Consider the following 12,669-nt stretch of genomic DNA (forward strand, 5'->3'; position numbering starts at 1 on the left):
GCCACACCCATCCTATATACACACTATACTTGAATGTAGTCAAGTGGGTTGACAGCATAGATTGTTTGCTGCTCTGTCACTCACAGACATTGAGAGCAGTGACTGTGGAGTTTTCCACAATCACACTTTTTTCTGCTAAAGGTTGTCTTGTCTTTCCTCCTCGTTGTGTAGCTCCGTTCCCCCCCTGTGTGTCCATGTTGTTATTTGCATTAGTCAGGGGAGTATTCCCATGTCACATCTCAGCTCAGCTCCTGGTTTGCAGGTTTCGCCCCCTGCTGGCTGCGTGTGGTAGAGCTCACCATCAGTACTGGAGGTTTTCAGGTCTATTAGGCACCAATCTTGTTTCTGCATGCGACTCATTAGACCCAATAAGTGCCACTTACTGAGTTTATGTTGTAATTACTGCATTTAATCGCTGCCATGGCTGCTTTTTTTTTTCTTCTGCATGTTTTGCAGAGATTTGAAAATGCTGCTAAATGTCAGGTTGCAGTCATGAGATCATTCTCAGCTTTGCACTGGATTAATTATGTGAACACTGTGAACATGTGGGACATTTGCAGCAGCCTGTCCCCACTGTCTTCTCTGTTCTAATGAGACAGTGGCTCCATACATTAAACAGAAATAAGGAGTAAACGGTCAGGCAGGAAAAGGATTACATTGATGTGTGTGTTTCATCAAGTGCTGAAACAATTAGTTGATTAACAGATGAGTTGATTTACAGAGCATGAAATGCATAAAACTAATAATCCCTCCCTGATTCCTCCTTCTCAAATATTTTATATTTTGTATGCGGTTTATAGAGTTGAGTTTTTGGACTGTAGGTCAGACAGACACAGTGAGACACAGGAAACTCTGGGTGAATTCAGGTCAATTATAATAGACAGATAATTGAGCTCAATCGGACTGTGTGATTGCGTTGTTTAATCATGTTTTCCTGAAATGTGTGATTGTATTTTATTTGAGTCTTGTGTGATGTGCAACTGAGCTGTTGTGTGCTGCCGTCTTGGCCAGGTCACTCTTGGAAAAGAGGTTTTAAATCTCAATGAGTTTTTTTTACCTGGTTAAATAAAGGATATTGATTGATTGATCGATTGATTGAAATTTTGTTTGGCATTCTTACATGTTCTGGCCAAACCAATGTGATGTTAATTAACTAAATATTTTTCATTGTTGTAGTTTCAACTGTACAGTTCATAATATTAACTCACTTAAAGGGATAGTTCAACATTTTGGCAAATTAGCACATCATAATCCCTATAGTTTTAGGAGTAGGTTTGTTACCTTTAATTGTCGGTGCAAGCTATTGTTAGAACGGCGGAGCAGAGCCACAAGCTGCTCAGAACTACGCTACAGAGGCTAATGGGATTTCTTGGTTTCCCTCATAAAACTCATCAAATACACAATCCAACAACTCCAAAACGCTCTGGTGGACAAGTTGTGACCTGCACATTCACCACGCTATGAGATAATAACAGAACGTTACAAGACAGAGTTGTTTTCGAGGTAAATTCAGAGACTGCTTGCTGAAAACTGACCCCAACAGGAATGCGCATCAGCGGTTTTGCATGAATTTACCTCTAAAACAACTCTGTCTCATAACGTTCTGTTATTATCTCATAGCGTGGTGAATGTGCAGGTCACAACTTGTCCATGGGCCTTTAAAGCTCAGACCTCTTTGCACAGAACTACTCTTTTCCCTTTGAAATGAAATCTGTGCTGTGGTGACCGAGCAGCAACATCTGTGCCTCATACGTGTAACAGCCGATATTCGACAGAACAAAACAACGGTTTCTCTCAGTCTTTGTCACTTCTGCAACTCCACCGTCATCATTGTTGTGACCTCGTGTCCCAGTTGGCCCCCATGTCGTTGCTTAATGCCCCACCTGTGTGGGAGCCTCTGCCCCTCTGCTGGCGCCCCGTTGCTCCTGGCACTCGGCGCCATCCTCAACACCTGTCCTCATTAGTCCATGCATGTCTGCCAGCCAGGCCTCCACGCAGGCCCGGCCCATCCCCAATCTGCCAGACCCCCACCCTACTTCCCTCCCACCCTCAGGCCTCTCGCTATGTGCGTCAACATGGTCGGTGCTTTTAATGACTTCTTAATCTGCTAATGTGGTGGTTTCTACGCACTGATTGGTTTACCCTCTCCATGACTTCCACTGACTCACCTGTTCTTACTCATCCCTCTTCTCTTCTGCTCTCCTTTATTACAACCCTTTGCTACTTTGTTTGCTGTGTCTGTTTTCCTGTGCTGCTTCTCACTCCTTTATCTCCCAAACAGAACAATGACAACGAGACGCCGCTGCACTGCGCCGCACAGTACGGACACTCGCAGGTGGTGCGGCTGCTGCTGGAGGAACTGACCGACCCCACCATGAGGAACAACAAGTTTGAGACGCCGCTGGACCTGGCGGCGCTGTACGGCCGCCTGGAGGTGGTCAAGCTGCTGCTCTGTGCCCACCCCAACCTGCTCAGCTGTAACACCAAGAAACACACGCCGCTGCACCTGGCATCTCGGAACGGACACCTGTCGGTGGTGGAGGTGCTGCTGGACGCTGGCATGGACATCAACTATGAGGTGTGTTTTAGTGCAGTCGTTCTCAACCTTTTTTACATCAAGGACCCCTAAATTGACACAAATTAGACCCCCATTGGACAAAGCAAACACCAGAAATACATAAATATTTGTTCTGAGACTGAATAACGTTACTTTTTTTGTACATTCAAATTAGGGCCAATGGCGTGAGTTTTTGGAAATATTATAGAGACATTTCTGGAAAAAAGTGGTACAATTTCTCAAAAAACGTTTAAACATTTATTGGAAGAAGTGGTTAAAAAAATTCTCAAAAAAGAAATTAAAGATTTTCTACAAAAAAGTGTTAAAATTCTCAAAATACAAACAAACAAACAAACAAAAAATAATAATGAAAAAATAAAAAAAGTGGTAAAATTTCAAGAAAAAGTTGAACCCTCTTTCTTTTTTTTGGCATTTACTTTTTATTGGTTTTTGATTTTGCATGTAAACGAACAAACAATCAACATGAAGACCTATAGACGAGTACAAAAAATATCAAGGGGAAAGTAAAAGCGTACATACGGGGACTGGTAAAAAAAAAAAAAAGGTAAAGAGAAAAGTAAACATAAAAGTATTCTGATAGTCCAATCTGAGATTACCTGAAGTCCGGTTTTATGGTAGAGACATATGTAATCCATTTTTGCCAATTTTCAATAAATAGCTCTTTTTGTGTCCTTAGATTAAAAGTAATCCTTTCCATTACAAAGATGCTGTACACAATATCAATCCATTCATCTACACCAGGTGCCTCCCTCTTCAGCCATTTCTTCGTTATTGATTTCTTACAAGCCACCAGTAATATTCTCAGCAAATATTTATCTTTGTTCCTCCACTCCAGTTCCTCTAGATCCACCAAATATAACAAATTGAAACAAAAAGTTATTTTTGTTGAAAACACAGTCTCTAGAATTTGATGTACACGCAACCAAAATGGGGTCACTACAGGGCAACACCAGAATATATGATGGTGATTCACCTCTTTGCTTCCACAACATCTCCAACATTCTGTCTGTAAAAGTGTTTCTTAATGTACTGTCATTGCTCACTTCGTGTCGTGTGACTTAATCTGCTCTTGCAGCACATCCTCTCGCCACTTCCTACTAAAGCTGCGAGGTTAAATATATAAAAAAAAAACCTCTTAAGCTCCCATTTTCACAGGAGCTGCTGTGGTGTGAAAGCAGAGCCTGCCTTGCTCCCCCTGGTGGGGCCTCTGGCTCTGACACTGCACCCAAACTGTGCCATCCATCTGTCTGGAGAAACTTTTTTTTTTCTCTTTTTTACCTTGTCCTACTTCCCTCTGAATCGAGGAGGATGGGACGTCTACCCGGTGTCCTTCAGGCTCTGCATCCTGCAGGTTTCAATTAGCATGGCCCCGTGAACTGGAAAATTGTCTGCTTTGATTCCTCAACCACATAATTGTCAGTAGAGAAGTGGACAGGGTGGTGGTGGGCATGAATCTGGTGGTGACCGTTCACTGTTTATGTCACGAAAATTATGTCACTGCATGGAGCAAAAACTGCTGCAGGTTTAGTCTGATTCATCTGGTAACAGTGGGGAGGACAGAGAAAATAAACATGAAGTTTAATATTCATGACAATCATGTCACACATTGGTTTCCTCTCTCTGTCTCAACTCTCTTCTATGTGCTTCTGGTTTCTCTTTTCTTGCCCAGACGGAAAAAGGCAGCGCCCTCCATGAAGCGGCTTTGTTCGGGAAGGCCGACGTGGTGCAGAAGCTTCTCAGTGCAGGTCAGACCTCAGTCATCTTCACCAACACACAATTTCTCTGAGAGAAAATGTAATTAACAAAAATCCACACCTAACTGTTCCTGTTGTCATTCACCCAGGTATCGATGTGAACATTTTGGACCAGAAGGGCCTGACAGCGCTGGACACTGTCAAGGACATGCCCTCCCAGAAGAGCAGAGAGATAGTCGCTCTCGTCCTAGGTAAAGGCTGAGAGCTGCGGTGGGAAACTTCCTCTCCAGTTCAGAATGGGCAGCTGTGATTGTTTTTCTATTTGCTAGGGACAAAGCAGTTTAACATGGTTCCAACAGAGAGCATGAAATTGAGAGTTTGTTTATAGCGTCTGGCTTTTTCATGCACAGTATCTTTAAAATATACAGCTTCCATTCCCATAAAACCACAATAATAAACTATAAATCTGAAAATGCACCGACTAGAAAAGGAAGTCGGTTGAAGTAGTGTCAGCTGAAAATGGCTCCTCACTCTCGGCCCATAACCTTTATTGTGAAGGATTTAGTTAATTTGACTTCAGTTTGTAATGTGTTTCATGATCTCCTGTTTATCTATTATAGGTCACATGACTGGAAAACCCCCTGACATTGACCTTCCCCCTCCACCGATCCCTCCGCCTCAGGAGAGCCCCAGCCCGCGGAAGAAGGGTGAGACTGAGCAAGATGTCCCAACTCTAAAAAGTTTTGTTTTTTTATGGCTATTATAGTAGCAGATGCAAAAAGGAAGTTTCTGCAGTAGTTAACATTTCAGCCTGTGTTCTAGGTGATCTGGAGAAGATGAGCGAGTTGATCTCGGGGCTGGCCCCGGGGCCCGAGGAAGAGAGCCCATACGAGGCTCTGTTTGAAGCCACCTCCTGCCACTCTCTGGACAGCCTCACCAGCGGCAAGTCCTCTGACAGAGACTCTGGGCGGCCGGACAGTGAAGCTGGCAAGGTCAGTGGTAGTTTAACTGAAACGCAGCCTCACACACACGAACACACAGCTCATCACAGGGTTTTATGGGATATGAGATGCTGGACTCCCACTAGAGGGTGGTAGTGGTCCTCTCACCGCATGACTGGCCTACAAAAGCCCTCCAGCGTTAACACTTCTTGTGCTTCAGAGTGGGTTTGCATTGCATTTCCTCACTTTGATCTTGCAGCGAAGTGATGATAAAAATGTACTAGATCCTGTATTCTTTATAATTTACAGAAAGATCGCCTGGTGCACTCTTCACATCCTGGTCCTGGTCATGAAGAGGAGGTGAGCTCAGAGGTGAGGATCTAACAATCAGCTGCTGTCTGATGCAGCACATACTCACATGTACAGTTTGTAGAAGTTCTTGAAAAACAAAACGACTGCATTTGAAATAATGTTTTTTTCTGCTTGGATACAGTTTGTTAGTACAATGACACAGCGGCTGTTAGAATATTTATCTGTCACTGGGAGACCCCCTTTCATGGCTGCTCTCTTCACGGCTGACTCTCAGATCAAATGACTTCCTAATAAATATTCATCTGAGCGTGGCAGGGGGTGCAGGCAAGAAAAAAGGAAGGAGAAGTGAAGTGGAAGAGCAGCGACGACAAAAATCAGAGAATCCGTCTGGTCTGAAACCATGGAAGACGCATTTAGGAAGTGTTTTCAGTTTCAGTTTTCAGTCTTCTTAAGTGAAGGAAACTCGATTTGCTTTATCTAGATTTTCATTAGTCTCCTTGCCACTGTTTTCTTCCTGTCTGTCCCTGCAGGCCTTGTACACTAACAGCAGTATTGATGAGAGGGGAGAGCCGGTGGAGGAGGAGGAGGATCACACATATGAGCTGTTGCTGACTGCACAGACCAAAGTCCCACCGCCCAGCCAGGAGCACCACTCACATAAAGGTAAATCCAGGGTTTTTACACTCTCCTTGAAACGGAGGAAGCAACTACATGAGAAAGTGTGTATTTCCAGTATTTCTTGTTTTGCAGAGACTAGTTTCCTTTTCCCAAAATACTTCACTGAGTACAACACAACCCTGAAAACACTTCCATTCCGATCAGTAGGAGAGGCTGCGCACACGCTCAACACGAACGACTGTGCGTGCCGTACATAGGCAGACCCTCCTCACCGTGGCTGGTGAATGGCACCGCGTGTAATTGGATTAAATTGGATTAAATTAGAAGACCATTTTGATCTGGAGCTGTTGATATAGATGTTTTAAAACCATCCCCTCGGGCCTCCCGGCTTAGTCAGCTCCTCCAGCACCAGTAGAAAACGCCAGTGAAGCTGAAGGGTTGGAGTTTAATCGCTGATGTCATCATCGTGCCTCCGCTATGTGGATAAATGATGATGAAAAGGAAATGAATGGTATTCTGTGTGTTTTAAAACTGCTCCATCATGTCGGCGTAGTCAGCGCTGTTAAAACAGAGAGGGAGATTAATCTGGACTCCATCTGACTTGTAGTCCGATAATGTCGCTGTGCATAATTCATGATTTTTTAATTCTATATCACTTTCACATTTCCTCAGCGTAATGTCTCTCCTGACAATAAGAGCCATCTGTAACTTTAAAGATGATTAAATCTGTCCTAACTCTCATGTCTTCTTTACGTCTCTTTAGATGAGAATACCACTATACAGTCTTCCAACAGTGTCCTACCTCAGGTATTTATCATTTTCTTTACGTCTTTGTGCATTCATCAAACAATAGGGACTGAGTTTAAACTGTTTCTCAGATGAGAATTGCATATGAGATTGAATTGCATATCTTAAAGGGATAGTTCAACATTTTTTTTTTTCACTGCCATAATCCCTATAGCCATAGCAATAGGTTCATTACCTTTATTTGTCGGTGCAAGCTATTTTTAGAACTCAGAGCTACACTACGGAGGCTCATGGGATTTCTTGGTTTCCCTCAACAAACTCATCAATACACAATCCAACAACTCCAAAATGCTCTGGTGGACAAGTTGTGACCTGCACATTCACCACGCTATGAGATAATAACAGAACGTTACGAGACTGAGTTGTTTTAGAGGTAAATGCAGAGACTGCTTGTTGAAAAAACTGTCCCTGAAGGCAATGAGCATCAGCTGTTTTGCATGAATTTACCTAGAAAACAACTCTGTCTCGTAACGTTCTGTTATTATCTCATAGTGTGGTGAATGTGCAGGTCACAACTTGTCCACCAGAGCATTTTGGAGTTGTTGGATTGTGTATTTGATGAGTTTGATGAGGGAAACCAAGAAATCCCATGTAGCGTAGCTCTGAGCAGCTCACGGCTCTGCTCCGCCGTTCTAAAAATAGCTTGCACCGACAAATAAAGGTAATAAACCTACTGCTAAGACTATAGGGATTATGGCAATGGTCCAGTTTGCCAAAATGTTGAACTATCCTTTTAAGCATGAGCATATGACCACAGAAAATCATATAATAAAGATGATTGTCCCCTTGCAGTCAGAGATGGAGTCATATGTCAACAGAAGGAAGAGGGCTGCCTTAAACTGGCCTTCATAACTGGGTGTCTTTGTGAAGAGACCCCATCTATTTATTGGCCCATCATCTCTTATTTTATTGCCTTTTCATATTTATCGTACATTTAGCAGCTTTTATTACGGCTGCCACCCGCCCTCAGCTGCACCTGCTGCCCACAATATCTGCTCACATCTTTTATTTCAAGCTGCTACTGGATTATCTGTGTGCACTTCAGCTGCCTAATCATAATAAATGAGCAGCATAGTGTCCTCTGTGCTCTAATCTACAGCTTCTGAGCACAGTCACATTATGGCTGATGAAGGCAAACCTGCCACCGTCACTGTGAGGCAGGAAATCAGAGGGATAACATCTTCGTTTCATGTTAGGCCGGCTGGATAATTAGCCTGGGTTATTAATTGGCTAAGGGGGGGATGTTAATAGGACTGTGTGCCAACATAGAAAACTGTTTGGGAGGTGTGATTGAAGTCTCTTTCTTTTCTTTTTTTCTGTCCCGCTTAAAGCGTAAACCCACTGCCCCGAATGACCTCAGAGCCCCCAGCAAGACGAAAGACAGCCTGCACCCTCCTGGGCGGGCGGGCCAACGGGCACCGGGAGGTGAGTTTGTTTGGCGCTGTCCTCGCATTTTAGCAACCTAATAAGGACCAACAGCAGCTGCTGGCAACGCAGCGAGGGGGAAAGGGAAAGACCGACCGGACACATCAGACTTGAAAATCACAGGCTAAGCATGTCAGTGAAATGGGAGAAATGCGTTTGCGTTTGCAGGATGAGATGGGCTGGCTTGGATTAGCGCTGCCAGGGAATGCATGATTGGCATTCTCAAGCAGCAGAGCGGATCTGGCTTGTCGGGAGCAGCCTGATTGACATTCCCTGGCAAGTGGGCAAGACTCATTTCATTGCCAATATGAAACAGAATTCTTGATCAGATTGTGACGCTCCTATCTCATATCCACATCCCCACTTAAAGCTGGATATGCCACGTCATCCAGTCAAGCATGCAGCGGAGGTGAGGAGGAGCGCGGCCTCTGGGTTCCTGCCGACACACACACACACACACACACACATGGATATCTTTATTGAACGATTATATTTAGAGTATGTTTCAGCAGCATGGCAGGCGACTGATTTAATGGCGCTGTTTACAGGAGGAACAGTTTCTTTTTTTTTTCCCACCGGCTTGGACTGTGTGTTTAACTATTTTCTCCCTGTGGGAAAGAGAACTGCGACAGCGTGAAATCCAACTTCACATTTCTTTCAAACGTGAGCTTGTTTGACTTGAAGCAGTTTGTGCATCGTTCCCACCCAGAGTCTGTGGTTTCTTGGTTTTACTGCTGTGTGAAAAGGATTTCTTTTGTTGTTTGTTTTTTTGTGACATTCGTCTTGTTATCTTTAATGCTGATGCTCAGCCCTTTACTGATTGGGTTTAAATGTTAATTAGTAGCCTCTAAACTGTCTCAGAGGCAGGAGCCGATGTGCAGTCTTCTTTTATAAGAAAACACACCCTGACGTCTTGATGTAATCAGTGGATTTGTTTGAATGACCTTCAGATTATTAACCTTAATTAGTTTAAAATGTATTAAAATTGGTGTTTGACAGAAGAGGCACTTTTGTTTGTGGAGCGCGTGTTGCCACAGGACTCAGAGAAAATAAGTGATTGGGTTTGACAGTTACGACCGATGTTGTGAGGAGGCAAATGTGAAACACTTCTTGAAGCAAACAGGGCCCTTTACTTCCTCTTTTTTTTTTTTTTTTGCATATTGTCCTCAGTGACCCTGACACTACAGAATATTCTCCCTCTCTAAAGCCACAAATACCACAAGTTTCTTTCATATGTGAAAATGTTGTTTCTGTTTCTGCACATCAGCAAGTTAAATTCATGGTTCCTCCTTTTTTTGTGTTTTCCATTAACCCGGCGAGCAGCTGGCTGAGCGTGAATTTTCAGCGCTGTCCAATGCGGATGTGGGTCTGGATCGCAGGTCTGATCCCGTTCGGACAGTCGGGGACCAGGCCTCAGCAGCCTCTGTGGCAGGCAGTGTTGGGAACGTTACTTTTAAAAAGTAATTAGTTATAGTTACTAATTACTTCTCCCAAAAAGTAACTGAGTTAGTAACTCCACTACTTCACTATAATAGTAACTAGTTACCAGGGAAAGTAACTATTGCGTTACTTTTTCTTTCTTTTTTTTAAGTTTAAATATGTCGAAGAATTTGGATTTTTTTTCTCTCATTTTTAAATTGTATTTTATTGTTTTCATATATTTCACTGATCGCAATTATGGAACACGAGTGTGTGTTTTATTGAAAGCGAGGCTGGTGTGCCTATGAAAATAGGTTACAGTGGGTTTTTTAAGTGCTGTGGCTACAAGCAAATCTCATATTGTCTCTGTACAAAGACAACAAAGACCTTTTTAAATGTGAAAACAGCGGAGACCTATTCAAGATTTGCGTTTAATAACAGGCGAAACATCGAAATTAATTTATTCATGGCCACATTAAGTGAAATTATTAACTTTACCGATTATCCATCTGATTATCTGTCCTGCTGCGAGCGCACTACTTCTCAGGGTATCCGCGGATCCTTAAAAAGTCTTAAATTCATGTATCTAAAATTAAGGCCTTAAAAAGTATTAAATTTATTAGAAAATTCTAAGATGGTCTTAAATATATAATATATAATACACAGCATCATAAAATATGTATGCACTTAAACTTTTATATGAAATAACAGGGTATCCGCGGGGTCTTAAAAAGTCTAAAATGTGAAAATCTAAATTTTAGGTCTTAAAATGTCTTCAATTTGTTGAATTATTGTGTTCAAGTCTTAAATAATTTTAGACAGGTCTTACATTTTCTTATGCCCACCATGGGCGAGCATTTCACTCGCATTTGCCCCTAAAAAAAACAAACATGTGTGAACCGGGAAAATCACAAAAAGAAAGAGGACAACCTGCGATTGGTCAAAAACTACAAATCCCACAATTCTCTGGCCTCAACAATAACAGTAGTTAGTGTAAGTAAGGGAGAGTGGAGCTGTCGGTGAAAAGAGGAAACAACGCCACGTCTGGTCCTGTTCTATGTTGTTCGTTCACACCGTCACCGTTTATTCGTTACGTCCGCGGTGTAAAAGGCCGTGACGCAAAGACGCGATTAGGCGCGAGACGCGGTAGACGCGACTTTTTTTTTTTGCGACGCAATACACGCGATTTTTTTCTGGCGACGGGACCATCGCGTCTTCGTCTATTTCACCAAACACGAGGAACGCTTTTTTTTCGCTCGAGTTCTGACGCGCGACCAAACGCGAGATACGCGAGATAGGCGATTTAACGCTCGTTTTGACTCGTGACCGGAGCTTGATATGGAAAAAAAAAAAAAAAAAACGCCAGGCGCACGTCGCGGTGGAGAGAACAGCTGAGTTTTCCTCCTCCAGCTGAACATCTGATCTGTGGTGAAGACGTACAGAGACCTGCCACAGTGTCACGGTGCATTAATATAAACTCTGTCTTCAGACTGTCCTGACTGTCCCTGAACACCACACAGAGACAACATGGAGTTTTATTTATCATGATAATTAATACATACTTAGTAACAAGCCTGTAAGTTCAACACATCCGTATATGCTACTGTGATTTAACTAGCCTAGTTAAATAAAAAGATGTAGTTTAATAGCATAATATATAGGGCTGACCAAAGGCCAATGTATTTACTTCATGTGTCAAATATTGTCTGCAGGCGGAGACGCTCAGAGAGAAAGTGTGTGTGTGTTCTTGGCTTTTACCTCAAGGAGATTAAAGTAGTGTCTGTACTTTCCCTCCGAACTCGGCAGCTTCCCTCTGCTAGTTTGTGTGTGTGAGGCTAAACTGCGTGCGTGTGTGGTTTGTGTACAAACTGAACACTGCCTCTGATTGGACTCATTTAATTGTCGGTAACGGTAACGGCGTGGTAACGGTGGAAATAGTAATTAGTTAGATTACTCGTTACTGGCGTTATTCCCATCACTGGTGGCAGGTGGAGGAAATATGAATGGTCAGCAATATCAAGGCCTTGTCTCATCTGTCGCAAACACACTGCTGCCTTCAGCAGGCAGATCGTGTTTCCCAACAGATTTCCACCTCTGTTTAGAGTTTTATAGACTCTATATAGAGGTTTTTTTTCCATGGGATGTTTTTAACGAGTAGTAGCATCCTGTGATCCTCCGGAGGCAGTAATAAACATGGGTAAACATGGCTCACAGTTATGTTTGTCCTTATTTTATACTTCCTGCACGTTCACCACTTCACCCGTTTCCAGTTTGCTGTTATTCGTTCTGGTTTTTCTTTTTTTTTTGTCTCTATGATCCAAACCAAAACTTCGAGCGGTTGTTTGATGGAAGTTGTTTGTGTTGCTGTTGTGAACTGAAGTGCACCGGAGGACCTGCAGCAGATGGATGTAGAGGACATAAAGACAGAAATCACCTGTTTAGTGACAAGAATACCAACGACAGGCTCCGTGTTTATGAGCAGTGAGCATGAAATAAACCGTCAGTGAGACTGTTAGTTTTAGTTTTACTGTATTTGATTACCTTCTACACAATTTTGCATAATATAACATCCTTTTACGTGAATCTGAATGAGTATTTTGTTGATTGAGTCAACAAGACTGGCTTTCAAGACAAGAACGGTTGTTCTGCAATAGAGAATCTGTTATGTAATATTTACAGCAAACGTTTACTTTTACTACAAGACTTTTTTTTTAGTTCCTCATCAACTTTGACTCTGTCTTTGAATATACAATAAAGAAGTAGGTAAATCTTTCCACAGGCCGAGCTTGAATATTGACTTTGGCCTGTGTGGATGGTGTGTGACAGCCAGCAGCAGCACCGGCACTGCAGCGTCTGCAAAAACAAACATGATGAC

The 12,669-nt window shown here is 42.8% G+C and overlaps 1 protein-coding gene across 10 annotated transcripts in view; it reads left to right on the top strand.

Moving 5' to 3' along the window:
* The window catches only part of anks1aa (ankyrin repeat and sterile alpha motif domain containing 1Aa), a 69,672-nt gene that overhangs the window by 21,742 nt on the left and 35,261 nt on the right, over nucleotides 1-12,669 (top strand). For 9 of the 10 annotated variants that reach the window (XM_085782501.1, XM_085782496.1, XM_085782494.1 and 6 more), the window contains 9 exons: nucleotides 2,282-2,578; nucleotides 4,248-4,323; nucleotides 4,422-4,523; nucleotides 4,893-4,979; nucleotides 5,095-5,264; nucleotides 5,523-5,585; nucleotides 6,056-6,188; nucleotides 6,907-6,950; nucleotides 8,282-8,375. In XM_085782501.1, the coding sequence (XP_085638627.1) occupies nucleotides 2,282-2,578; nucleotides 4,248-4,323; nucleotides 4,422-4,523; nucleotides 4,893-4,979; nucleotides 5,095-5,264; nucleotides 5,523-5,585; nucleotides 6,056-6,188; nucleotides 6,907-6,950; nucleotides 8,282-8,375 (1,066 nt within the window). The remainder of the gene's footprint in view (nucleotides 1-2,281; nucleotides 2,579-4,247; nucleotides 4,324-4,421; nucleotides 4,524-4,892; nucleotides 4,980-5,094; nucleotides 5,265-5,522; nucleotides 5,586-6,055; nucleotides 6,189-6,906; nucleotides 6,951-8,281; nucleotides 8,376-12,669) is intronic. The other variant, XM_085782500.1, reaches the window with a different exon arrangement.

The sequence above is a fragment of the Trachurus japonicus genome, chromosome 7 (assembly GCF_045865225.1).
Source record: "Trachurus japonicus isolate A0001 chromosome 7, Traja_1.0".
NCBI classification, from domain to species: Eukaryota; Metazoa; Chordata; class Actinopteri; order Carangiformes; family Carangidae; genus Trachurus; species Trachurus japonicus.